General features: G+C 41.9%; 4 protein-coding genes across 7 annotated transcripts; 2 read left to right on the top strand and 2 right to left on the bottom strand.

Moving 5' to 3' along the window:
• Positions 1–1617: 1617 nt before the first annotated feature.
• On the bottom strand, positions 1618–6595 carry mis18a (MIS18 kinetochore protein A). The gene is made up of 5 exons (XM_068600997.1): positions 6284–6595; positions 5994–6060; positions 5399–5521; positions 4765–4867; positions 1618–2497 (listed from the first exon to the last, which is right to left on the bottom strand). The coding sequence occupies exons 1-5, from the start codon at positions 6507–6509 to the stop codon at positions 2417–2419; spliced, it is 600 nt and encodes a 199-aa protein (XP_068457098.1). The 5' UTR covers positions 6510–6595; the 3' UTR covers positions 1618–2416.
• A 1023-nt stretch (positions 6596–7618) lies between these two features.
• haus1 (HAUS augmin-like complex, subunit 1) lies at positions 7619–10212 on the top strand. Its single transcript, XM_068600772.1, has 9 exons — positions 7619–7746; positions 7842–8016; positions 8374–8509; positions 8624–8758; positions 8947–9070; positions 9546–9611; positions 9713–9784; positions 9988–10035; positions 10115–10212. Exons 1-9 carry the CDS (start codon positions 7726–7728, stop codon positions 10157–10159), a joined length of 822 nt encoding a protein of 273 aa, XP_068456873.1. The 5' UTR covers positions 7619–7725; the 3' UTR covers positions 10160–10212.
• A 2145-nt stretch (positions 10213–12357) lies between these two features.
• On the top strand, positions 12358–18410 carry eva1c (eva-1 homolog C (C. elegans)). 2 transcript variants are annotated; one of them, XM_068600767.1, is made up of 8 exons: positions 12358–12834; positions 14082–14278; positions 14570–14693; positions 14902–15054; positions 16046–16189; positions 16832–16909; positions 16990–17094; positions 17175–18410. In XM_068600767.1, exons 1-8 carry the CDS (start codon positions 12726–12728, stop codon positions 17540–17542), a joined length of 1278 nt encoding a protein of 425 aa, XP_068456868.1. In that variant the 5' UTR covers positions 12358–12725; the 3' UTR covers positions 17543–18410. The 2 variants fall into 2 exon arrangements, with proteins under 2 accessions (XP_068456868.1, XP_068456867.1); XM_068600766.1 differs by having other exon boundaries at positions 16829–16909.
• Positions 18411–18544: 134 nt separating this feature from the next.
• On the bottom strand, positions 18545–21196 carry cfap298 (cilia and flagella associated protein 298). 3 transcript variants are annotated; one of them, XM_068600770.1, is made up of 8 exons: positions 21053–21196; positions 20495–20656; positions 19978–20145; positions 19783–19850; positions 19534–19692; positions 19183–19314; positions 18998–19093; positions 18545–18896 (listed from the first exon to the last, which is right to left on the bottom strand). In XM_068600770.1, exons 2-8 carry the CDS (start codon positions 20631–20633, stop codon positions 18786–18788), a joined length of 873 nt encoding a protein of 290 aa, XP_068456871.1. In that variant the 5' UTR covers positions 20634–20656; positions 21053–21196; the 3' UTR covers positions 18545–18785. The 3 variants fall into 3 exon arrangements, with proteins under 3 accessions (XP_068456871.1, XP_068456872.1, XP_068456869.1); XM_068600771.1 differs by lacking the exon at positions 21053–21196 and adding an exon at positions 20916–21043; XM_068600768.1 differs by lacking the exon at positions 21053–21196 and having other exon boundaries at positions 20495–20820.
• Between the last annotated feature and the right edge of the window lie 4522 nt (positions 21197–25718).

Genomic DNA, 25718 nt, shown 5'->3' with positions numbered 1-25718 from the left:
TAAGGATGTACCTCGTGCCAGAAAAATAATAATCACTTTTCTCATTGCTCACTTCATAACAGCACAAAAATGAACTGAATTTAAGACTCCTAAAGCCCTAAAATAAAACAAAAAAAAAATCCCTGTCACAAAGTAATCCCTTTCATTTCACGGAATAAAAACAAACACATTTGGGATGTTGGCACACAGGTGGCACTCCTTGAGATATTTTTTCTCTCAAAAACAAGATCAGAAATTCAATCAAAGAGCGCAGCTCAGCCAATAGGAGCTCAGTGTCTGTAGCAACAGCAGCATCAGCTGGAGCAGCCATTGGTCTCCTGTTTCTCACAGGGGCGGCTGTAATTGGCTGATAGTGTGTCGAGGCTTCATTGCCTCCATGGCAACATTGCTTCCTTATTGCTTGGGGAAGGTGAAAAGGAGGGAAAGAGGGGAGGCGACTTTCACTCAGACGCTACCTCTGCATTATTCATCCTTTGTCCCCGAGTGCATGTAGAACGTGTGTAGGTCCACAGTCTGATGCATGTGTGTGTGTGTGAGATGATTGGTTGGGACTTAAGGGGTGAACCCGGTGCAATAATTGCACTCGGCAGTGCAATGCATCCAGCAACACCGCGTCTATATATAAAACAGCTAGATGAGTTCAGAGGCTACTCAGTGAGCCCCTCACGCTGACTTTTAAACACAGCTACAAGCCTCTCTACGCTTTATTGCTCTTAATGGAGTAAACAAACAAACAAGGCAATGCTCTACAAAAAAAAAAAAAAGACTGTTACACGCCGTAGCAGCAAACATCTGGACAGTGAACCGGCTGGCCGGTTTGCATCATCCACTCATCCTGCAGAGACAACTGGATAAAGACAACGCCACCAAACACCACCAGAAACAACAAAAACCACGCCGGCTTGTTTGTTGTTGTTTTGACTTATTTTCCCCACCGGTTGAGGGAGGGGAGAATTAGAAGGAGGGGGAGGGAGAAAGATGAGCATGGGTGGGGTTAGCAGGGAGAAAAACATCACACAGAGATTAGGGCGTGTGTGTGTGTGTGTGTGCGTGTGGGGCGGGGGGGTTCTGTGCAGGGCTCCTCCCCCTGTGTGTGTCTGAGCATGAGCAGGGGATAACGTCTGTTGACAGGCATGGCGGCCGGCGAGCTGGCTGGCTGTTCCGCTGGCAGTGAACACGATGACGAGATGGCAACAGGCACTCAGCGTAGCACGTGCTCTCAGTTGCCATCGCAACCTTCCCTTGGATACAGCGTGCTGGTTGGCCGTTTCTAGCGGTTGTTGTTCTGCGAGGCTGATGAAACCTCGTGGGTGAGGGAGGGCAAGCAGTACAGCATGGAGCTGCTTTCCCGCCTTGGTAGAAAGTGTTGCTGGGCACATTATAGGTCAGTTGGTAAACAGAGTCACCACCCTCCCTAAACCCAAAGACCTTAAACTTGCTGTTTAACTCCTGAATCCAAGAAATACTTCTAATTAGAGACAAAGCGAGATAAGCCGCTGATCCCCACAATCTCACTGCACAGAGTCAAAGAACAATAAGTATTTAAAAGGATTATCTTAGTTATCTTATTTGTTTTAATCTTTTATCTGAAATTGAAATGCATTTTTAAGACGTCAGCATTTTTAAAGACGTTTAATACTTTATTACACAAACATTTTTGAGAAAACTTCACAACTGTTAAACAAAACAAACCAATAATGAGTCGATCTAACAAGACATTCAGAAATGCAAATACATTTTCATTTGGGAAAACAATACTGGCAATATTTGAAAAAAAAGAAAAGAAAGAAAAACAGAAAAGTCTTCAGTGAAAATAATAGCCAATAACATGCTGGACTGAGATGCAGCCAGTAATAAAAAAGCATGTTTTTCCATTACTAAAGATCGAATGTTCACCTTCGGCCACAACAGGCCGATGAAAAGAATACACACGGCGACCCTTTAAGGGTCCATGCTCGAGGAAGAGAACAAAGAAGAAGTGTGTGTGTGGCCCGGAGTGGCCAGATCAATACAGCATTGTGCTGAGTGTGCAGCTTGCCTGATGAAATCCTGCACAAATAAAACATTCTGCTCACAGCGTACATTCGCTCTGCACCGAGACACACGGAGAAGATGGTGCCGTGAGCCACAGGAGCCCAACTGACAACATGATTGATTACATTTGCAGGCAGTCTTTGTTTCACCATCGGTAATCAGGACAGAGCGGAGTAGAAGCTCTGTGTGTGTGTGTGTGTGTGTGTGTGTGTGTGTGTGTGTGTGCACACAAGGTGAGGCTAGGACAAAATGTATTACTGAGGGAATATGGTCGAGATGGAACTTAGAGGAGGAAGCGTAAACGTAAAGGTATGGGGCGAGGAGTCCCGTTCAGCACCTGGACAGAGCACCCGCTCAAGAGACAAGTTGAAGTCCATCACTGTCATTCCACATCGCATCCCTCCGGAAGGCCAGGGTCAATCTCTTCCAGCCTCTGTGCCATGGACATGACCAGCATTTTCATCTGGGAAGGATGGGGTTCAGGCAGAAGAGATGGGGAAGGTTTTAAAGAGGTGCAGGGGTTTGGGATGTGAAGAAGGTAGAATGTCAAAAATGAGTAAAGCATGAAGATGGAATAGGTGGTATATGAAGGAGTCAGGACGGGGAAGAAATTAAGAAGAAAATGGACAGGTGGGAAATGAAGGCAGCAGGCGGAAGCAGTGAGGAAGAATGAAGGGTGGAGTAAAGATAAATGGGAAAAGGGGGACAGGGAGGAAGAATGACGAAACCCAAAGGGGAAGCGGTCAGGGATGGATGGGCATGAAGGGAGGGGGGGGACAGGTCAGTGAGTGTACAAGATGAACCACCCAAACAAGTGTCTACGAGGCCGGCAGACAGACAGACAGAATACATTAACGATGGCGGCGAGGCGTGATGAGCACCTTCATCAGTTACAGTGTAGCCGAGGACACACTGACATTTTTGGCCCGATGATAGAGTTGTAAATGTGTAACTACCGACGCCAAAACTATTTTATTAGTCGCTACCTTGATACTTGAGAAATAGAGATGTTCAACATCGATAGCTTTCTATACTTGTTGCTTAGGAAACATTTTAAATCACCAAAAATGATAGAAGTTTGAAGCCTACAACGAGTTGTGGATGGACAAGCTGTTACCAGATACAGCGGAAATGCTACTTAACATTTTGCCGAGAAAATTGACTGCTGGCAAAACAGCTTTGGGCCCAAAGTCAAAACAAAGTGTTTATGGAAAGAAATTAAAGTCGACCTTGTCAGTGGAAAAAGCCAGAATGATTAATGTGGACAGACATTATTTAAGAAAGCCATGATAATAATTATTTAGCTCGACAAAGACCTTTCTAATCTTGTTACAATGTGCCAATGGCTAACGATAAATAATGGCTTTTAAACCACCTAAATTTAATACAATCAGCGAGTAACCATGGTTTGATTAATCTTCAGCCTATCACGATTTAAACAGCAGATGACAAGGTGGATTTAAGTGGTAACCTAAAGATCAAAATAATGCGCTCAGCCTGTTTATACCGTCATAGGACGCACCCCTTTGTACAATGTATAGCAACATTACTACATCGGTGACATGGGATTCTTTGTGCGAGATGAACTAAAGAGTTGACTCATTTTTAATGTATCTGTTTTGGAGGTGAACAAAAGGGGAACCAAAGATAAAAGATAATTACACATGGAAGCTATTAGTCACACACAGTGTAATGACATGCTACTTGGTGTGCTAAAACAAACAGACTGAAAAACACATCTAATGCATTGCTGCACACGTGCAATGTTTTTTTTCTTTCTTTCTTCTTGTCTATAATTAATATTGTGACATAGTTCAAATCTCATAATACGATCGATCACTTGGTATGTCCAGGAAATTCAAAGGTCATTGTAGAGTAAACAAAATAGCATGCATACATCCAGCTATAGTGACAAAGACACTGTGATCAAAACATGTTTTTCCTCTAACAAAGATTCCTCAACATGCTTCCCATCACATCTATTGTCCTTGGTCCAAGAGAGTGGGAGGATAGCAGGTACTCCTGCACACTATCGCCACCTACTGGCCTGTCTGAGGCACGTGGATAATTTTTTAGACAAAGGATGATTACCAGGAATTGAAGGACCTACGACACTATTGCAGGGAAAAAGTACTCAAATACATTTTCATAATAATAAATAATATATAATAATACAAATGTGACCAACAAAAAGGGATTTAAAAGTTGAAACATACAGAAAAAAAGGATGATTAGAAAGGGATTTGAATATTTTGACTGAAACTTACAAATAATATACTTCTTTATTTTAGTTTAATCTAAAATGCTATGAATAATAAATCACATTGCAAGGGAAGACATGGTGAGATGAGGTAATGTCTGATATAAACGTCTGCCCCTCACAGGAGGGCAGACGGCGGGCTTCCCAGAACTGAGCTGATGTCATCATGAGTACAACCTGAGCATTGACACTCATTGAGAGTGGCTCTAAATAAATGTCTGTAGAACAATACAACAGCGATTCATCCCTGGCAATGTGCAGGTAAGATCTGTAGGTTTTAAAAAAAAAGTTTTTTACACAATAGTAACATTTTTGAGGACTAAACTTTACCCGTGTTGGGAGAATCCATCATAGTTACATATTGCAATGCGCTTTTGAGCAGACATTCTGCTCCGTGGATGAAATATTTGATCTCATAACAATGCAAAAACAGAGAAAACAGACAAAGAAAAGCAGCAGCAGTAATTTACCTCTATCAGCTGTTGTTCAACATTGCCTGTGTACTCCAGTGTGATGGGCTGCTCTTTGGGGCCCTCTGCTGCCAACATCTGGCCTGCAGAGCCAAGCACATAGCTGAAAAAGAGTCAGTGTCCTATTAGGGTGCTGAATGCAGGTACAAGAGGGATACTACCACCTGTAAAACTAATTAAATCCCATACGATCTCACAACAATAAACGCTACCTGGGCAAAGTTTATCACATTCAGTTTTGGACTGCGAGTGTTAAAAATGACAGTTTGGGATTTTAGAACGCAATTCAAAATGTAGCTCATCTTATTTACAACTTGTTATTCAAAACACACACACACACACACACACACACACACAGAATGTGGCTTTTAATTCTTTTTGTCATTGGTGTTTATAAAATATGAACATATGTTATCAACGGATACTCATACTTGTGTTTCTACACAGAAAATAAGGCGTAAATTTCAGATTATCTCCTCAGATTATGTACATCTTGTGAAATAATTTAGCGTGCAACATTTTTCACAGCCCCATCATGTTTTGATTACCTAACTTTCTTCAGATATTAATCAAAATCTCATTATACAAATGTAAACTGATGCATGTTCTACAAAAATTCTACCCCGAAACATACCTGTCAATGTCTGCTACATTAAAACAGAATGTAAATCTCTTGTGGTCGAGGTTCTTAGGCGTTGATGAATAAACCATTCCAAGCACAGAGTGGCAGCCGCGACAGAATAGATCCACAACCAGGCTAAGGAGCGGAAAAAACACAGTGGCTCAGTTTTAATCCAACAAGGATTCATATATATATATATATATATATATATATATATATATATATATATATATATATAAAAATTACAAAACACCAGTAGGGTATCATTGTATTTTTTCTTCTTCTGGAAAGTCAATAAATTTAATGGATGGGAAACAAAATCAATCAAATGTAGAGTTATCTTTTGGTTACCTATGGTTATAACATAGAGCCAATAGTACAATAGTATAATCTCTGACAGGGGCTGCATAATGACCACTTTTTATTTTGATACTTAAAAGTACATTTATGTGATGATACTTCTGAGACTTTACTAAAGGTCACATTTTGAATGCATAGCTTTCAAATGGAATGCAGTAGTTGTACATTGTTGTACTGGTAAGTGAAGTGAAAAAGGTTCAACATGTTTTAAATACAATTAATAACGTTACTGGCAGCACATTCTTACCAGAGAGATCGTTTACTTGCTTCAAACAGGCGCGTGTCCTCTCCAACCACGACGTTGTCAGTGACCCCTAAAACCAAAACATCACAAACCTGTCAGCGGCTTAAGGCAGCATGGTATTCACGAGACAAGGAAAAGAGCCGTGAATTCCCATCCAGAACTGCATTTGAATGCATCATCCAGGTGATAACTGTTACAGACAATAACTAGCGTTAGCACAAATACATGGGGCAGCTTGATAAACCGCCCACCTGACTTGTCAGGAGGTTATGTGCTGAGCTAACATGACTCACGCTTCAATCGTATTTGGTTTTGGCTGTCTTCACTTCCATCCCACGACATTGAATCCCCGACAACAAGCTTGCACTTCCCGCAGATGAAGACCACAGGTCCGTCCTCCTCGTCCTCGTCTGCATGGCAAAACAACTTTTCTTCGACGGTGGTCGAGTCTGTACTCAACTCAAACGTGTTGTTAATAGTTTTAGATCGGTGTTTTGACGAATCTTCTCTCTTCGCCATTTTTACACGTTTTACCAGGTTTCTCCCAAAACAAACTATTTTGAATTTAAGCGGGTGGTTGGTGGTTTGAGGCGGAGATGCTTAAGTCTCCGAGATACCCAGACAACATGAGATGTGTATTTTTGTGTACTTCCGCTTTCGTCGCAAAAAGCACGAAGAGATCATTTAGATGCTTCTTATTTTCCTTTTTGGCTTACTGTTGTCTTGAGAAATGGGAATCGATGTGCGTGTATGTGTCTACATACAATACTTTTGTTTGTATTCAGTACATTTCAATGTTTTTATTTATATTATCAGAACAGTCTCAGGTTGCGTAAACAACAATGTTATTTCCAATAGTTCCAGGTAACATGAGGGCAGTAATTGATATACAAATAGTCATAGGGTTTATTCCTTGTAAACAGTGTTTTATAATGTAAGTCAATAGCCAGCCCGGAAACAACTATATCATATGTATGGTTTGCCGCTGCTGTATAACACTAGTGAGTGGCAGCCAAATGTGACAGTAAACCATGTGTATTTATACTTTTGTTTAGAAGGTATAGCAAATCCCATCTTTCTGTTGCCATCTTAAGTCATACGTTTTGTTTTCCCCTCTGCATCTTAATAACCATATATGAACCTCAAGAAATATATAATATTAGTATGTATTATATGATATAATAGGATATTCATATTATATGATGTAGAATTAATTATAATGTATATAGGATATGAAGTGTGTGTGTGTGTGTGTGTGTGTGTGTGTACACACAACTTCTTTCTCTGCTGTGCCAAATACAATGTGCCAAATACAATTAGACATATGTTTCTCATAACTGAGCGTGGTAAAGTGTGTCTCAGAGGAACATAAGTGAACTATCTTGATATAATCTTTATCTTTGGGAGCCAATAGGGAACGTGAACCGGAAGTAGAGCGTTTTATTGTCTTGCATTTGCCTTTTTCGTCATCTTGTTTGCTTTTAGCTTCTCAATTCGTTACTAATGTTCCTTTATGTTTTTATTAAATAAAAAAATGAAAATAGTTGTTAAACGAAAAATAGCGTCAACATTTGCTCCACCTTCTCATTGGCCAGTGACCCGGAAGCTAACAGATTGAATACCAGGGGCGCTAAACCAGAGAGGGAAAAGTTGTCGGGGTTGTTTTCAGGGCTGTTGGATCCCTACACGTGTTGAGAAGCTAGTCGTTGTGGTCTTTGTTACATATTCATTCACAATGTGCGAGAAGATCAATAATGTAATGTTCAGTATTTTTCATAACATAATATACAAAGTTAATACAGTGATTGCCGTTGGCTTATGTTTACCCTCCTGTTTTATGTCGCTCCTCAGGTAAACAGCTGGCTCAGCACAGTGTTTGGCGATCAGCCGGTGCCACACTTTGAGGTCAACACAAGGACGGTGGACATCCTGTACCAGCTGTCACAGTCCAGTGAAGCCCGGTGCAGTGACACGGCTCTTCTCACAGAAGACCTCAAACAGAAAGCATCCGAGTATCAGTCCGAGGGTGAGTATATGACATAACTTACATTTATGATGGTACTCACTGAAGTGACTGCTAGAATCTGAGCACACAGTGACAGCTACAGTGTATTCCTTTATTACAAGAGAAACCTGCAGGTTATAGTGGGATCCTTTGTGTTTCTTGTCCTTTGGACTTCTTTTCAGCAACATTGCCACCCAGATCTCAGCAATTATTGTGTTGAGTACATTGTTGTTATAACAAGAGGTGAAGTCCAAAACTACAGAAGTCTTAATCGTCAGTTTCTGTGTCTTTTTGTAAAGTGTAAGACCAGTCCATTGATTCACACCACTAAGTCTCTGCAGCCTTTTCTCAAAACCCAACTGTGTGTCCTCTGTCCAGGTGCTCATTACCGCGATGTTCTCCTACAAGGCGTAGGTCTGTCCTCTGCAAGCTTGTCAAAGCCTGCTGATGACTATTTGTCTGCTTTAGTGGACACAGCCATGGTGCTTGGAGTCAGAGACACATCACTGGGCAGGTACACTGACGTTGCACTGTTGCTGTCTATTCGCTAGACAGTAGTTTCCTCGGTGAAAGAAGTGAAAAATGACCATTGACAGGTTTCACAGTTGGATTTGTTTGGCTTGTCTAGTTTCATGCCGGCAATGAACAACCTTACCAACTCACTGCTGGATGAAGAGAAATCAAACAGGAGACTTGAGAGGGAACTCAGGGCCTTAAGAAGCCGACTTGGTGCTACTCTGGTGCTGCGGAGCAACTTGCAAGAGTAAGAACATGGATGCAGAAAATGATGACTTTTGCATCATGATATTGTGCTATTGTTATAGTTAATACAAACCCACAGCCCTGGGCAATGCCATACTATGTGTGTAAGCACATCCAGATACAACAGACAAACTATTTGCTGCTACACACTGCATGTCATCTGTAACCAATGTTCTTAATTGTCTTCAGGGACATCAACAAAACTGTCAAGTCCCAGTCAGTGGAGAGCGCTAAAGCGGAGGAGAGAATGCTCAACATGGACTTTGTTACGGCAAAGGCGAAAGAGCTCAGCAGCAGGCGGGAGAGGGCAGAGGTATACGTTGTAATGTTATACCTGTATCTGTCTTAGCTGCGTAGCGCATTGAGGGGCTGATGCATAGTACAATATACTGCTATTGAAAATGATATGGAGCAAAATGGCCAGATATTAAAGGGTTATATATATCGCACTGTTTTGTTTTAAAGGGTTCATGTCTCACTGGGAGTGTTTGCTATTAACAATAGTTAATTAGACGAGTGGAAGATAGAAAACGTTGAGTAGAGTTTTCTAAGAAACCATTTGCCAGTATCTTTCAGTGGGGAAGGAGACAGACTTTAGGGTGTGCTCGATACTATGCGTAACTTCTATTTTGTTCAGAAAGACACACTGTAGTTTGACCCGGGTTAGAGCACCGAGTTGATGGTCCAACAATTAACGCCTTTGGTATCATCGTCAGGGGGAACCAGATATTCTATTACATCGTGCAGTTCTCGTTCGGCTGTTTTATTCTCGACTATCAATCCTGCAGGCTCAACTTGTGTCCCGGAACATGGACAAATCTATCACCCACCAAGCTGTTGTGCAGCTCTCTGGGGTAATTTCAGCTGTTACTCACGCGAGCACCTTGGCAATGAAAATGTAACACTTTTATGTTTTTGGGGTTTAAAATGTGTTACCCTATTTTTCTCTCTGTAGGAAGTAACCGCACTGAAACAAGAAATAATCCCGATGAAAAAGAAGCTGGAGCCTTACATGGACTTAAGCCCAGTATGTTTGTCCAACAACCAACAGTGCTTTCACATTATCCTAAAAATGTTTATGATGCCGTTGTTTTGAGGAGTTTAATTTCTGGTTATGTTCATAGATTTCACTTCATTAAACCAACTTGACAAAAGTGGGTCAATCACATTTGCAAACTATTGTGGGTCTTTACTTGACTACAACGTGTTTTACCTTCTCAACCACAACAGAGCCCATCTCTTGCTCAAGTGAAAATAGAAGAAGCCAAAAGAGAATTGGTGAGTATCTTTATAGTTTATTCAGTGAAGGATGAGGTGTGGTTGCTTGTTGTTTATTTAAATGTTTTCTTAATTACAGGCTGCAATTGGTTCCCAACTTGAGATGGATATGAATTTCCAGTGAAGATGTTTATAATGTAAATTTCTGTGTAAAAAGTAATAAAGTAATTGTTTATATGTCTGGTTGACTCTTTGTAATGTGTTGCAGCAGCCAACGAGAGACTGTCTGAACTGTAGAATATTAGTTTAAGGAGTCAAAGTCAAAATGGTTCTTTGATGATCTGCTCTTTAGCATTTTATTGCAGTTTCAACGATTGTGTCCAAATCAAAGAGTCTCGTTCTTTTTTTTTTTTTTAGCAACTTAGCAACCTCCCTCGAGAGGAAATGTGTGTTCCACCATGGAGGATTTCTGAGAAAGATTGTACCTTAAGAGGACTTAAAATATTTGGATATCCGAGCCATTCAAGCCACAGTTAGGCAAAAAAATGTAAATTGTGATCTTTATTTTCTTTGGTGGGACTGATTCAGTTTATCTCCCCTTCTTCCTGTTTGTCACTAAATATCATCAACACTAATCAAATGTTTAGTCTAGTTCTGTAGTCTCTACTATCTAATTAAGGGATTGTGTTTAAAAAACATGCCATGTGTAATTTTTTATTTGATCAAAGCTGTTTGCCTGGTGTGTATTAATAAACCATCTGTCTGGCCAATTTGAATGACTTACGTTACGTTGGAAGTATTGTTGTCTGTATGGCAACTTATAAACAGTGGGTACGGAAAGTATTCAGACCCCTTTAAATTATTCACTCTTTGTTTCATTGCAGCCATTTGCTAAAATCAAAATCAGTTATTTTTATTTCTCATAAATGTACACTCAGCACACCATCTTGACATAAAAAAAACAAATGTAGAATTTTTTGCAAATTGATTAAAAAAGAAAGAAAAACTGCAGTATCACATGGCCATAAGTATTCAGACCCTTTGCTGTGACGCTCATATTTAACTCACATGCTGTCCATTTCTTCTGATCCTCCTTGAGATGGACCTACTCCATTGCAGTCCAGCTGTGTTTAATTAAACACTGATTGGTGCCTGGAAAACCTCCAATGAGAGGCGTCCTTTTTAGCTCAAAACATGAATCAAGTAAAATGATGATTTACTTAAGTGTAATTTAACTTCCCTCATTGGACTGACATGTCTGAATCTTGTCCTCAAAACAAAGTGCAGGAAACATTTTGAGTTTGACAACAAAATTCCACAGGCTTTGGAGGGATAACTGCACATAAAAGGGGGTTTGAAGCCACTCCCAAAGTGCCTAAAGCTAAAATACAGAGAATGTAACCAACGATGGGGCCTGTTGACCAGTTTGTATGCAAAATATCACCTCTTGGTTCCTCCCACTGCCAGTTTTTCCCCGAGGAGCCGAGTGTGGAGACCCCAACGTCTGTCAGCTTGACTGTTGTGTAGGTCTGCAGTGTGACACACAGAGTGACCGGTTACCATGGAGGAGGTCATGGATGTGTGTCCGGGAGCAGTTTACCCAGTAGGCCCCCTGCTTCATTCAAAGGCACCAGGGTTTGGGCATCAACCGTTTATGAAAAGAAACAGACTTAAAATATCATTCTACAGGAATCAATTGGGGCACAAAGACTATGTTTGTTTGTCACTGGCACCATCTTTGACCGTCCTTGCCTACTAATTCAAGGATTGCTGTCTTGAACAGAATATGTTCTTCCTGTTTAAACTAACATTGACTACATTAGTGTGAAAGTGTGACAGATATCAAACTTTCTGGCATATATATATATATATATATATATATATATATATATATATATATATATATATATATATATATATAATGGATTAAGAAAAAAAATCAAAGTTAAACACGCTAAATACATTTTGAGTTAGATATGTGTGTTTATTTGCACGTGTTAAAATCACATAAATTACATAAATACTGAAATGAATGGACATAGGAAGAAGAATGTACAAAAACAGGACAAACACGCAACCAAAGGGTTTATTGATAGCCTCTAAAAAAACAAGTGATATTAAGTTGAGTGATAACAAAAACATTCAAATGTGCGCCTGTCATTTCATAACAGTGCGAGAGACAGAAAGGAACAGGAAACCTCACTAAATTAAAGCATTTTTCCATAATCCAAAAAGTAAACATGTGCCTGGATCATGGAGGGGAGAATAAAAGGTCCGGACTGTGCGTCATGCCATTGAATGCGTTGCCCCTTTTCCTTTTAAAATAGTTTTATCTGCCACGCCCACACCATGATTCCCACGCAGCTGTTACAGTAAGTCGCTTTCAGTTTCCACATGCATCTATTCACCACTCTGCGCTGTTGACCAGTATGAGAGCCGGACTGGGAGAAGCACCACGCGTCGGAGTAATCCACCGCCTCTATCTGTCAGTTTTTCAGCAACTTGTTGCGCAGCTGCTATTTCTCACCACCTCAGTGGTTCTCCGCTGCAGAGAGCTGCTCACCAGCACACGGGCGCTGCTTGGGAAACATATGGAGGAAGCGGTGGCTGTCTCCAGGCCTACTACTTCCACACTTCACGTGTTATTGCGCTGGCTATAAGAAGACGACGCCTTCGTACGTTTGTTTCATGAAGTTCTGCAGCCTCCAGGGACATTTCCAGTGTGTTTAGCATGAACTCAGAGTCAGGGGATGCGAGTCATGAGCTGGACGCGAATTGGCCACGGACTTAGCCACAGCCTCTTCTACCTGACTTTACTCCTGTGGATCAGACGCATGAGTGGCATGGCTGACTTTTCAAGTAAGAGGAGGATGATGATGGTCATGATGATGGTGTTGATGGTGCACTAGGAGAAGGAGAGAAATACATCCGGATGAGAGTGGTTAAATACCACATGGGTTTTTTTTTTGTACAAAGAAGCCAACTAACACAAAGTGGCGTTGCTTATAGGTTTGGCTGCTTGTTACGTGTTGTTGATTATAGCTACAGTGAGGGAGGGACACATATTTGTCCAAGTGATGCATGGTGTATTAAATAAGGTGGTTTTAGCCTTGTTTTCTACACTGCCAGTCTTTCAAGATGAGATAATGTAAAATATAGGCGACAGTGTAAGTCCTTTTCTACATGTAAAATAATGTCGACATCAAGATAAGGGACGTAACTTAATCGCAACAACACACCATCCTACAAAGGTGAGTCATATGAGGCTGAATGCCAGTTGGCCGAGATTGCCACCCAGGAAAGAGATCTGGCAGTCAGCACTTTGATGGGAAAGTTTTCAAAGCAACACGAGACTACCAAAAGGACTTAAAGGAGGCCAAACTAACGTATCAGAAACCCACATGCATTAGATGGAAAACAACAACAAAAACAACAACCATAAAGTAATGGTTGGTTATCTTGAGGTCACTAGATTCAAAATCAAATAAGGATGTAATTAGTTTCAACAAAAATCTAATTTTTTATATTGCCCAACATAGGTCTATTAAACTAACTAGTTTTGTCTGTTAAAATCCTTTTTAATGAAGTGTTTCAGTTGTTGGTATTTATACCCCTGTAAGTAATACTTGAATCAGTGGGTACCGTGCAAGTGCTCACATCCTGCGATTGTTTGTCCTTTATATGAAAAGAGTACTCCTGTGATTTTGTATTGCACTTCCATAAAATCTGAGGGCTCACACGAGATAGATTAAATAAATCAATGTTAGAATGGCTTGACTTTGAGTCTTTTGATGTGGGCCAAGCAAAAATAGATTCTACATTTCCTATAATGTAACTTACAAACCATACACTATTACAATTCGTAATGCTTTCTGAAAATGTTTTAATTCTAGCACTCGAGCTGAGATAACCCTGATGATATTATAGTGTTATGTTTTTTAGTTTTTTAGCAAACTCCCTTCAGAGCCACAGAGTACATTAAACTGCTGTTTCCACGGGCTGAGAACTAAATTAAACTTCATGTGTAATATCTTCTGGGTGTCTCTTCAATGCATGTGTACGTTTTCATGCACATCCCAGTCCAACCAGTGCCTTTTGTGTGACAGACTACCTGTCCAGGATCATCACCAGTCACTCTGCTCAAGCGTGTGACGGAGAGCCTCTGCGACTCCACTGTCCACGTCACTCCAGCATCTCCATCCAGGCAGCCTTCTACGGGCGCGGCGCGGCGCGGCTGTGCAGATCTGACGACCCTCCACTCACAGCGCTCAACCACAGTTGTTCAGCTTTTACTGCTCTACAGGTGCATTTTACAGTCTGGGATATGCAGCACTTTTCACTCTCACTGGTCACTTGTGTATTGGTGGGTGTCCACCAGTGTTAGCTGAGTTATTGGAGAAGTTTTCTCCCCATATGTGCTTTATTTTTGTGGGGAACACACCCTCCTTAGATTGTTGGACGATAGTTCCATTTGACAGCTAGTTAGTGTGTTATTATGTGTGCATCTGATTTCCATTGTGCATTCTGTGAATTGGGACTTCAAATCCTGTGAAGTGCTGCATGCCGACTGTGAATGGTGTTTGTTGTTGTGCAGAAGCTGCTGTCGGAGTGTCAGAGCCACAGAGATTGCCAGCTGCCTGTCAACCACCTACTGTTTGGACAGGACCCCTGTCCTGGCACTGCCAAATACCTCCATGTGGACTACAAGTGTAAACCAAGTGTGTCCCTACCTTTTTCATTATCATTGTGTTATCCCCACTAGATCAACTCCCTCGTTCAGCCTCAGTTCCTCGCATGCATTTACTGGTGCATGAGCATGAAATGGCTCCAACGCTATGCACTAAATTCCCACCCCTAACCCCTCACTTCCTATTGCAATCATTCCCGTCACCTCTTCATCCTAATAGTTTCCCCCCCCTCCCTCAGCTGAACACAAAAAGCATGTGGTGTGTGAAGGGGAGACGATGATCCTGCGCTGCAAGCCCCCCAAGGTTCTGAACATCTATGCAGCTGTCTACGGGAGAAGTCTGGGCCAGACTGACACCTGCCCCTCACACCTGACAAGACCACCCCCGTTTGGTGAGTCAACGGGATATTCAGTAATCTCATATGGTAACGAACAGATTTTTCCCCTGACAAGGCGAACAATGTTACATTGTGAAAGAGGAACGTTTTAGCATGCAGCAGGGAAATCAAGTGTAAGTAATAAGTTTCACTACTCTGACTGAATTTATTGCATATTAATATATGTTGATACATTTTTACATTAATTTGAAAACCTTATAATAAAAATAAACAAGTAAAACCATCACTATTTCAATAAGCAGCATAATAGTATCTTGTTTTGATAATGGTATGTTGAGTCAGGTTATGCAGGAGGTCACGGCTCGGCACACATTACTTGCTATTGTAGGAACAACAAATAACTTATAACAATGACCACATTACGTTCAAGTGCCTGAGTAAAACATAACAGAGTGATAGTGAGCCATCATGCACAATACCAGGACCCCGGGAATAGCTATTTGAGGATTTCAGCTGTCATTTTTTAAAATCCTTTACAACTGTACTTTACTGACATGCAAATAGTTCACTAAAATTTGCCTTACAACCCAAAGCTATCTGGGATTTGTGGAAATGTGCCGTTAATTAAAGAGAAACTAAAACAGAACAGAAATTACACAGAAGGCTTTTTTTTTCACTGCAGATATTTTTGACGTGTCATAGCAGGAAGAGCACAGGTGTCACTAATAACATCAATAACGGCTGCATTCCTTTTGAGTGTGTGCCAGCCATCGTTAATGTCATTGAGTACACCTGTGCTTTTCCTGGTACGACAAGTCTGCTGAGAAAAAATACTCTCTCTCTATATATATATATATTTATTTGTTTTTCTGGGGGGAATACAGGGCTGCTACAAACAATGATTTCCTATGTATACATACATACATTGAATCATTGGTTCGGCTAATGCAGCTTAAGTACATGTCATTGAGATTTGTCCCAAAGCTGATTTAGTGTTTCTTATTCCCTGACTGCTCTCTAAGTCTCTTTTTGCTGTTCCCAACAGAGTGTCTGAATCACGAGGCTGTACACTTGGTGTCCAAGTCCTGCTACGGCAAACAGAAGTGTGCCGTTGCTGTCAGCAACCAGACCTTTCGAGACCCCTGCTTTCCAGGAACCAGGAAGTACATCAGTGTGGTTTATTCTTGTGGTAGGGTTCTTTCTGCTTCCTCATTCCTCAGGTTCTACTACAAGCTTGGTGATAAATTAGAGGCTTCAAATTAGGAACAGACTTTTGTGATATTATTCTCAACACAGCTTGCGTCATGTCTGTTTTTGTTTTTGCCTTAATCATTATGTATCAGTTCTTTGTAGTTTCCTTTTGTGGCTTCTTATCTGCTGATCTCAGCCATCAGCTGTTCTTATCATCTCACACCCAACCACACAGTAGCGGGAAATACTAGACCGCAAGCTCAGATTTGGGGGTTGAGGCTGGCGTCCTGGTAAACTTCCTGCGATTGGCACAGATGCCAGTGAGGTCATGCAGCAACATTGTTCATGCATCAAGTGTGGATATTTAACTTCAGGCTGGTTGAACAGAATTATTCTGACTGGCTCTGTTGACTCCAGATAGCATAACACAATGCGTGTTAACCTTGGAGACTGGTTATCAGCACTACTGAACAGAATACAAGCATCATTTCAGAGTGTCACTCCATTGTGAGCCCAGTTTTTGCAGAAGTTTGGGTGTGGGAGGTTATACTGACGAATGGTCTATACTAGATTCACCAGTACCAGTATGCATCTGTCCACATAAATTTAAAGTCTGTCCTTTCCATCTTCTTTCCAGTAGTACCACAGTCCTTACTAAGGGAGGCAGACCCTTACATATTCAGCTCCACTTCATCTCCTACTACGCACACAGAAAAGGGTAATAACACCACGCTATCTGTCGCAATTCTAGGTTTTCCTATGCCATTTTATCTGACATCATGATTCTGATTTTTACAGCTGCTCCTGCAGATCTGGAGGAGTCTTTCCCCAAAGGTTCAAGAAGGCCTGACAACTCAGGAGCCATGATGAGCAGTTCTCTCCTGACCTATGCCTACATCAAAGGTGAACATTTCTCACATGCCTGCATGCAGTCCTGAATTCCCATCTAAACCATGTATCTCCTTTCTTTATTTCCTACACAGAGCATCCAGAAATGGCAGCACTGCTGTTCACCTGCAGCGTGTGTGTTGGGCTAATGCTCACACTGCTGGTTGTGTCAGTCCGAGTGACCTGCAGAGGGCGCCAGCCCAGAGATGACAATCTCACACCCGCCTCTTGTAGCCAGGCTGTCAACTGCCAGGAGCTGGACCGCGATGAGGATGAGGAAGATGATGAGGAAGAGGGAACAGAAAGCTCTTTAATCTCAGCCGCCGAAAGGAAGGAGACATACGGCTGGGAGGAAGTGACTTATGTGAGCGAGGCCGCAGAACGGGCGGAGAGGATTGAGCGCAGGGAGATGATCATGCAGGAGATATGGATGAATGCCTATCTGAATGGCAGCTCATGTTAAACTGCGACTCATGTTTGCTGTTCAGTACCTTCAGGATGTCGTCAGGATTCTCTGCAGCAGCTCCCGGCCTTTTATTACGAACAAAACAAGATTTCTTTTCTTCTTTTTTACATTGTAAAGCAACGTAAGAGAGCTCAGTTTGTGAGGAATGCAATGTTTGGATGAAACTGCAGTACTAGCCATTTGTAAAGGATCAACAGGGTTTAATGCTGTACAATGGGTGGTCATAAATTCTGTAATTGTCTAAATGTTGTATTTATTCACATCCACATCTACTAAATGAAGCCAGGCATTGAACTGACGATGTTCTGATTAGTAGACACTTTTCTATACCTCTTAAGCCACAGCCGCCACAAGTTCTTAAGTTGGAAGCGTTTAAGTTAAACAAACCATTTCCACAGGTAGGAGAAATGATACAAATGCAGAGAATTATTCTGACTGGCATTATTCTGGCGGACAAGAAAAGAGGCTGAATCTGGACAAAGATCCAGAACCAAAGAGTTAATTATTTTTCAACCGTGCAGGATGTTTTTCTTTTTCTTCACTGTTCCTTGAAACCGGCCAGTAAGCCACAGTCCGTCAACAGTTCCACATCGTGGAATTAAACTTTCTCCCTTTGAACTCTACAACTTCCTCATGCCTGCCGGGACCAGAGCTGGAACGAACATCGACTATGTTGCAACTTCCTGCCTCAGAGCCTTATGGACCTCCCGGATAGGTGTGTGTGTGTTTGTGTACAACTAACTGGACACAAAGAGAGGAAAGGTGTGGCATCCCTGTCCCTGCACCCCCATGGATGTAATACTGTGTTCCTGTTGACTGATCATGTGTTGCTCAACACATAATACAACATTTTGACTATTGTTTATACACAGGCTATTGGAAATTATTAATGTACTGAAGATTTAATTTATTTTTAGTTAATTTTGCCCAGCTTCAACCAAAATGTAACTTTTACAACAGGTTAAAAAAAACATCTGGTAAAGAAATACAGGAATCAGATTTAAGTTAAAATAAATCAGGTATACAATGACATCGGCCTACATCTGTCATACAATGTTTCCAGATGACTTCTTATTTCAGTGCAGTGAAAGAACATCCTCTCCAAGACATTTGAACACATCTGCGGTGCACAATTTTCCATATAACAGCCATATTAAACCGATTTCAGGATTGTAAAAATAAGGCTGCATAGTCAGTTGCATATAGAGCTGTAAAGGACAGCTTATAGAGTAAGAGGTGTTCATCTCGGTCCCCATTTGATGTTGGTAAGTCCTTGAAACTGTTTTCTGAGGGCCTGTCTGTCTGTCCACTCTGAGTCCAGGTAGCTGTCATCATCTGCCTCCTCCAGTTTCTGAAAATGTTACCCCGAGAAGGTGCATTCAGTACAAACGTGAACATGTTTTTTTATTGCGTGCACCTATTTTAAAGTCTATGAGTGTTAATATCCCTCACCTTGAGCTCCTCCTGCCTCCTGTAGTTATGCATCATCATTTGTTTCTGCTGCTCATCTGTGATCAGAGGCTCTCTCGCTGGCTGCCCTTGCCCTTTCTAAAAGGAACGGCAACACATGGATTAGTTATTCTAAAACCTAAGAAAAGCACAAAACAAGTGCCTGCACAGGCTGAAATGGCTCTCACCTTTTGGATTTTGACCACAAGCTTGGTCTTTTCATTTTTGCCAATGTAGTCCTGCAGTTTTTTCCCCCTTTGCATCTCTTTGGCAGCCCACCATAGCTGGCACTCGTCCTCTGTGATCACCTGCAGAGATGCCTGAGGTATAGACAGATGGAGCAGGCAGATGCAGAAGAGTGGAGGGAAGGAAAGAGATTATTAAAGAGACAGTAAAGACAAAATCACCTCCAAATGTATGAAACAATAGTACAGGAGATAAAGTAACTTATGCCCTTGTTGTTCACTGAAAACTAATTTATAGTGGCCACCAGTCAATAGCTGCTAGGCCACAGGTTTACCTGTTCCACAGGCTTTTACCTGTGTTCCTGAAAGGTCTTCCTGGTCCTCAAACTCCATCCTAATGGGGTCATGTGGAGGCAGCCCCATGGGGTACACGATCATGACTGCACCCCGTAGCGGATCCAGGGCTTCCTTTACCATCTCCATGGTGAAACAAACATTGGCTTGAACTTGTTTCTGAAAGATGATGAGAGACAGGTTAAATAAAATGTATTAACCCTTGCTAAACAAGTCTATCAAAAATGATGTGCTGACACTAATACTCACTTTGGAGATCAGCGCCTTTGCCTCATCAACGGTTCTCATCAACACCTCTTTCATTTTATCATTTGGAGCTAATAGAAAGTAAAGAGAGGGGTTACATGGGAAAAGAGACAGGTTGAAGAAGGGCCTGTCTTCTTGACAACGGTAATAATTTTCTTGTTGAACTATGAAGCCTCCAGTCATGAGTCATCGTCTCACCGCGTCCGTTTCTCTTCCCCATCTTATCCTTCCTGAATACTGGCCCTCCGCTGGGCACACACTTATCCTCCCATTCGTCCTGAAGTTTCAGCTCCACAATCTGCTCCACCGTCAGTCCCTGCATGTTGGGTGGCAGTGTGATACCGTGGTCGGCCAGCTCTGGGATCTCTGAGGGTACAGGAATTCACAAGCAAATGAATGTCAACGTAGTTATGTTTTAGCACTGAAATGTAGTTTAAACCTAAAGGTTCAACTGAAAAAAGAAAAGAAAACCAATATTAAAAGTCACTTGTTTAAGAATAAAAACGCATTATGGCTAACGACACCTTAAGACACATGAATAATGGACGTAGCTCTCTTCTTTGTCTTCGTTAAATCCATTGAACTTGCTAGCTAGGTCAGTGGTTTCTTGATAGTAAGCAGAATAGTAGTTAACTAAGATGTGTGAGTCTACTGAAGTTCCTCATTGCTACACCGTGTGTGATGTCACAGAAAGCACCAAGTGGGTCATTGTCACCTGCACATATTCTCTCCACCTTCAGCCTTCCGTTGTAAATGGCTGTAATTTGCTGGATCACCGTCTCCAGAGGCGAGTCCACAGTGGTGTTGAAAAGAAACTGGCTTTCATCTCCACGCTTCACGTGCAGCAGCACCATTTCGTCGCGTGTTCTGCAGCTAGCTGAGGCGTTTAGGGAGAAAAGATCAATGTGACTCGGTTGTCCAATAAACCCAAAAAACACGAGGACTTGTTCGTGTAAACGCAGTACCCGGGAATGTTAGGAAACATTGTAGCCATAGCAACAGTCGCGCGCATGCGCTTCCCAGAATCACAATGCTAGCTTTTAACGAGCTAGGTTAGCTAGAATTTAAATACATTTAATTAACTGTGTATAGACCAAAATCACAAAACACAAATTTGCCTAAGAGGGCTTTACAACCTGTACAAGGTATCCCCTGTATGAGCTACAAGTATGAGCTAGCTGTTTAGCTTGGCTACATTCGATGGCTCAATTTTTTAAAGGGAAATTTCTCCACAGAGACTGGACATGTGGGTCCGCCACAGGGCGTTACTTACGATGTGGACGCCGAGCTCACAATTTGTTTACAACCGGGGACATTACTGTCGGAAACTGTCCGGAAACTTTTTCGTGTGAACTATTTACGGCAGGTTACAACAATACAAGCACTACTACCGCCACCTACAGGTTAATGGTGGCAACACTGTGGCCAACTTTATTTAAAGTGGAACTTTTGATGATGTGATACATTCCATAGGAATGGTGTGCCTTGCTCAAAGCCATCCCAGCAGGGCAGATTAATCAGTTGAACGTTGTTCATATTGTTTCGAACCAAATTCATAAACATTTCAAAGGTTTAAAATGGCTCAATCTACGGTTTAAAATCAGCCCTGAAACTGGGACTTTATGTTTATGTATACAGGGGAATCTGGCATTTTTTCTGAAGAAAGTATCATGGAGGATAACTATTACTTTCAAGTTATTTTTTCTGATGGAAAGCATGAAAAGGCAATAGATGATAGTGGCATTTTAAGGGATGTATTATCAGAATTTTGGAAAAACCTTTATGAGCAGTGCACTATGGAAAATGGTTTCAAAGAGCTATACTTATGTCATGATTTTGGTAAAGAAAAATGACAAAGCGTAGGACGAATAATCACATTTGGCTGGCAAAACGAGAGGTACCTTCCTCTAAAACCTGTATTACTGCAAGTCCTCAGAGTTACATGTAGAGTAACCAATCACAGTGTGGAAGGTAGACATCAATTTTCTGATGCATCATCACAAAGTGATAAGGGTGGAGACAGTGGATCTGAAGTTACTGCACCAAGTTGACAGGGCCAAGATGGAGAGAGAGAGACCGACCAACCGTTATCTGGCATAAAGGACTATGTTACAGACTTCTCTAATCTGGCATTATGATATTATAATACCACTGTATTTAAACAATAAGTGTGGCGTAAAAACTTCTTCATCCGGAAAAGAGGAGTTTTTCAAGACTGCAATCTGAGTCCGACATTTTTCAAAATTTATATAAATGAACTAGAAGTGCAGCTAGACCAGAGTGCAGCCCCGGGCCTCCGTCTCATAGACAAAGAGGTGAAGTCTCTGTTCTATGCAGACGACCTGGTTCTGTTGTTTCCCACAGAGCAGGGACTCCAACACCAGCTAGATATGCTGGAGGAGTAAATCTAAAGAAGACAAACATCATGCTCTTCCAAAAAAGGCCCAGAGGTCAGGTATCGCAATATTTTGCGTGGTGATATTGTATCGATACACGGAAGCCAAATAGCAATCTTTTATTATATCAATTCTAAACTTTTTGGTCTAAGAAAAATAATATTAAATGCTTTTTTCAGCCCACTAGATGGTGCTGTGTTGTTTTCTGGCTAGGTGAGCAAAGGTCCGGGATAAGCGTGAAGGTAGGTTGGTCAAAACAAAAATGGAGGCATTGGTTAGAATTTAGAAATGTGCCTCCCACGTTTAAATCAAAAGTCTGGACTTCCTGTCACTTGTAGCGCCGCTAAGAGATGGGCAGTGTTTCTATTACTTGTATTTGTAATACGTATTTCAATTACTTTAAAGTATTTTTTAATTTGTATTTAATAGCACCGATAAAAACTATAAAGTTCATTTATCAAGCTTCTTTTTGTTTGATTTAACACAACCCTTCCCTCCTCAGCGGTTGAGAGGCACAAGAGGCAGTTAATGCCAGAAATATTTGAAATGTAGTTGTCTTAGGGGCAACTAAACTGGCTACTCAGTTTGAGTCTCAAGGACCTAAACACTCAAGGACCCAGTGTTTGGGTCTCAAGGTGTTCATCTTTGACTATCAAGGTCAAATAAGGGGTCAGAAGTGTCAAGTTTAAACCATTTATTTCTTTGAAAATGTGAGTCTTTCTTACTCTCCCCAGTGTTTCATGCGCGGCTTTGCGCATGCGCGATTAATGTTCAGCCTTGACGCGGAGTGGGTGAACTGAAGTCTCCTCCTCACTCAGTCGCTGCGTTGACTGCAGGTGGGACTCCTTCGCGAGGCTGCTGTGAGGCTGACCGCCTGTGAGCCAAATGGCAGAGGGGCTCACGACAGAATCTCCTAAAACCAGAAAAAGACGCTAGTAGCTTTTGACAAAAAAAAAAAAAAAATCCGCCAAGAAGGTATGGAAAGTCGCCCGAATTAAAAGGAATTCAATGTTTTGGAGAACCTTTTTTTTTTTTTAACGCGCCAAAACTCCACTCAGCAGGGGAGGGTCGAAACGTACAAAATGGTTGTTAAGGTTAGGAGTCCTCCCAACAACGCAGCAGCTTACTGGAGGACAACATGAGCAACATAAACTAAAGGATGACAGCCACTTGCTTTTACGTGACGTCGTCCTTTTATGCAGGTATTTTGTTCCCCTGTTTGTGTTTGTTTATATATTTTATTTTACCTAATTTTGGGTTACCTGAAAGTGGGTTACCGGCCCAGGGGAGTCTGGAGGCACTCTGAAGTTGAGGCAAATCACCGTTATATTTTTTTTCTCCCATTTTCTTTCACATGTGGCAGGAATCTCAGGCTAATAGAGGAGGATTAATTCTTCACGGAGCGGTCCACCATTAGACGGATCTTGTCCCCTTTATAATTTAACGGTATCCCAGAAACCTCTCCAATATTCCGACTAGTACAGTACCTCCCTATGATAATATAAATCTAAAATTCCTGTAGATACTTTTCATATTCATGTCTAGTGAAATTGAGATTATGTTAGCAAGGTCAGTACAACACAGCTATGCAGCTGTAGTTGTGTCTAGAAATGTCTGGTTTTCAAGGAAACCGTAGTCACGCCTGCACTTCTCAACACCCACACCTGTTTATCAGTATATTGGCATTAGAGAGAAACAGACTGGATGTTGCATGTCTCTTTCTGTCAGAAAAGATGAGAACACTGGATTATCCTCCTCCTGACAGGATAGAGCGAATCAGATGTGAGGACCAGGGGAGACGAACCTGTGACGATAAACTGTTTATGAAAAGACCCCACTTCCGGTTGTGGGGCAGTTGTTCTTTTGCCTACCTGAAAGTTGGTTGTTCAACTCATTGCTTTTGCAACTGCAAGGCTTGTTACTTTACCTGTGATTGAGGAAATAAATTACGGAAAAGAGTGAAGTTGTCGAACTGAATTCTTCTGGAGGCTACACCAGGCTTCCAATATTGATATACGCTAACACCTCCCTGTTCATAAAGGCACAGCCATACCTCATAATGTCTTCGCTGGAATCCATGGTCAGATAATCACCACCACCTCTCTGAAATTCAAGGTGTTGTGTTTGTTCTTGGATTTTGGGTTGCTGCGGACTGGGGTGTATTTAATTTTGAGTCCCTTGCAGCCCATCTATCTTCGCTCTCTTCCCTACCATGTCTAGGATTCTGGGAATAGTGGTTTCCAATCCATCTATATGGCTCAGCTGGCCCGCTATATGGTTCAACTGGCCAGGGAGAATCCAGGCCCTGCCTCCTATTCTCTGTCTCCAGCCTCCTGCCTGCGGGGCACTCCAGAAAATCCATGACCTCACGTCGCTCGTGGTTTTGCCCGGCCAAAAAAGCCTCCTTCTGTATCCGTAATTCTTGAGGTACTCAAGGGCACCCGCACACTTGCGTCCCGTCTCAAGTGCACCTCCCACTTATTGACCCGATTGCTCTGAGAGTGAAGTAGATCCCCTTGAAATCCGTGTCTGTCACCGGCAGGAAGCTTATTGTGTAGTTATGTCTGAGACTTTCTTCTCCTCACTGGGTCAGTTGGTAAAGCTGTCCAGACCTCTGGACAAGTTTAGCTCGGCCGGCATCACTCCAGTGGCTTCCTGGATAGCCAAATTTAGGGAGTACCAGAATTCTGGTTGGTGTTCGTCCCATTTTTTGTGATTACTTCCCACAAATGAGGCCATCATGGTTTTGAGGGTCCGGTTCATTCATACTTTTTCACTATTATCCACTCCGACCAGAACAGATACGGAGCGGTCCACCATTAGTCGGATTTGGTCCTCCTCTTCATGATTTAACGGTATCCCAGAAACCTCTCCAATATTCCAACTAGCAGAGTACCTCCTTGTTTAGAAAGGCACAGCCGTACCTCATAATGTCTGCTGCTGGGAAACGGTACACAAACTTCTCTACTATTATCCACTCCGACCAGAACAGATACTAAGCGATCCACCGTTAGACGGATCTTGTCCTCCTATTTATGATTTAACAGTATCCCAGAAACCTCTCCAATATTTCAACCAGCAGAGTACCTCCCTCTGTGTTTAGAAAGGCACAGCCGTATTTCATAATGTCTGCTGGGAAACAGTACCTCCCTCTGTTTTTAGAAAGGCACAGCCGTAGCCTACCTCATGTCTGTTGGGAAACGCAGGGTCAGATATTTACGCTGGGTCAGATATCTCCACCTAGTATAAATTCAATTGTCAGGTTTTCGTTTCCTACATATGATCCATAATCAAGCTTCTCGTAGCTGGCGATGTCAAGGACAAGATTGACAATCTGGCTTTTTACAGTCTGCCTCTCCATTTTTGTTCTGATTTACAAATCGAGGACCTCACGTCGCGCTTGTGGTTCTGCCCGGCTAAAAAAGGAAAAATGGAATGAATTGCAGCGTGTAGTTAAAAAGGCTTTTGTCTCTGCAACTCTTGAATCTGCAGTTACTCAAGGGCCCCCCAAACACTTGCATCCCATTTTAAGTGCACCTCCCA

This window comes from Clinocottus analis, unplaced genomic scaffold, assembly GCF_023055335.1.
Source record: "Clinocottus analis isolate CAN_PGR_092001 unplaced genomic scaffold, fCliAna1.0.p SCAF_5, whole genome shotgun sequence".
NCBI lineage: Eukaryota > Metazoa > Chordata > Actinopteri > Perciformes > Cottidae > Clinocottus > Clinocottus analis.
This window is presented reverse-complemented; position numbering and strand designations above follow the sequence as displayed.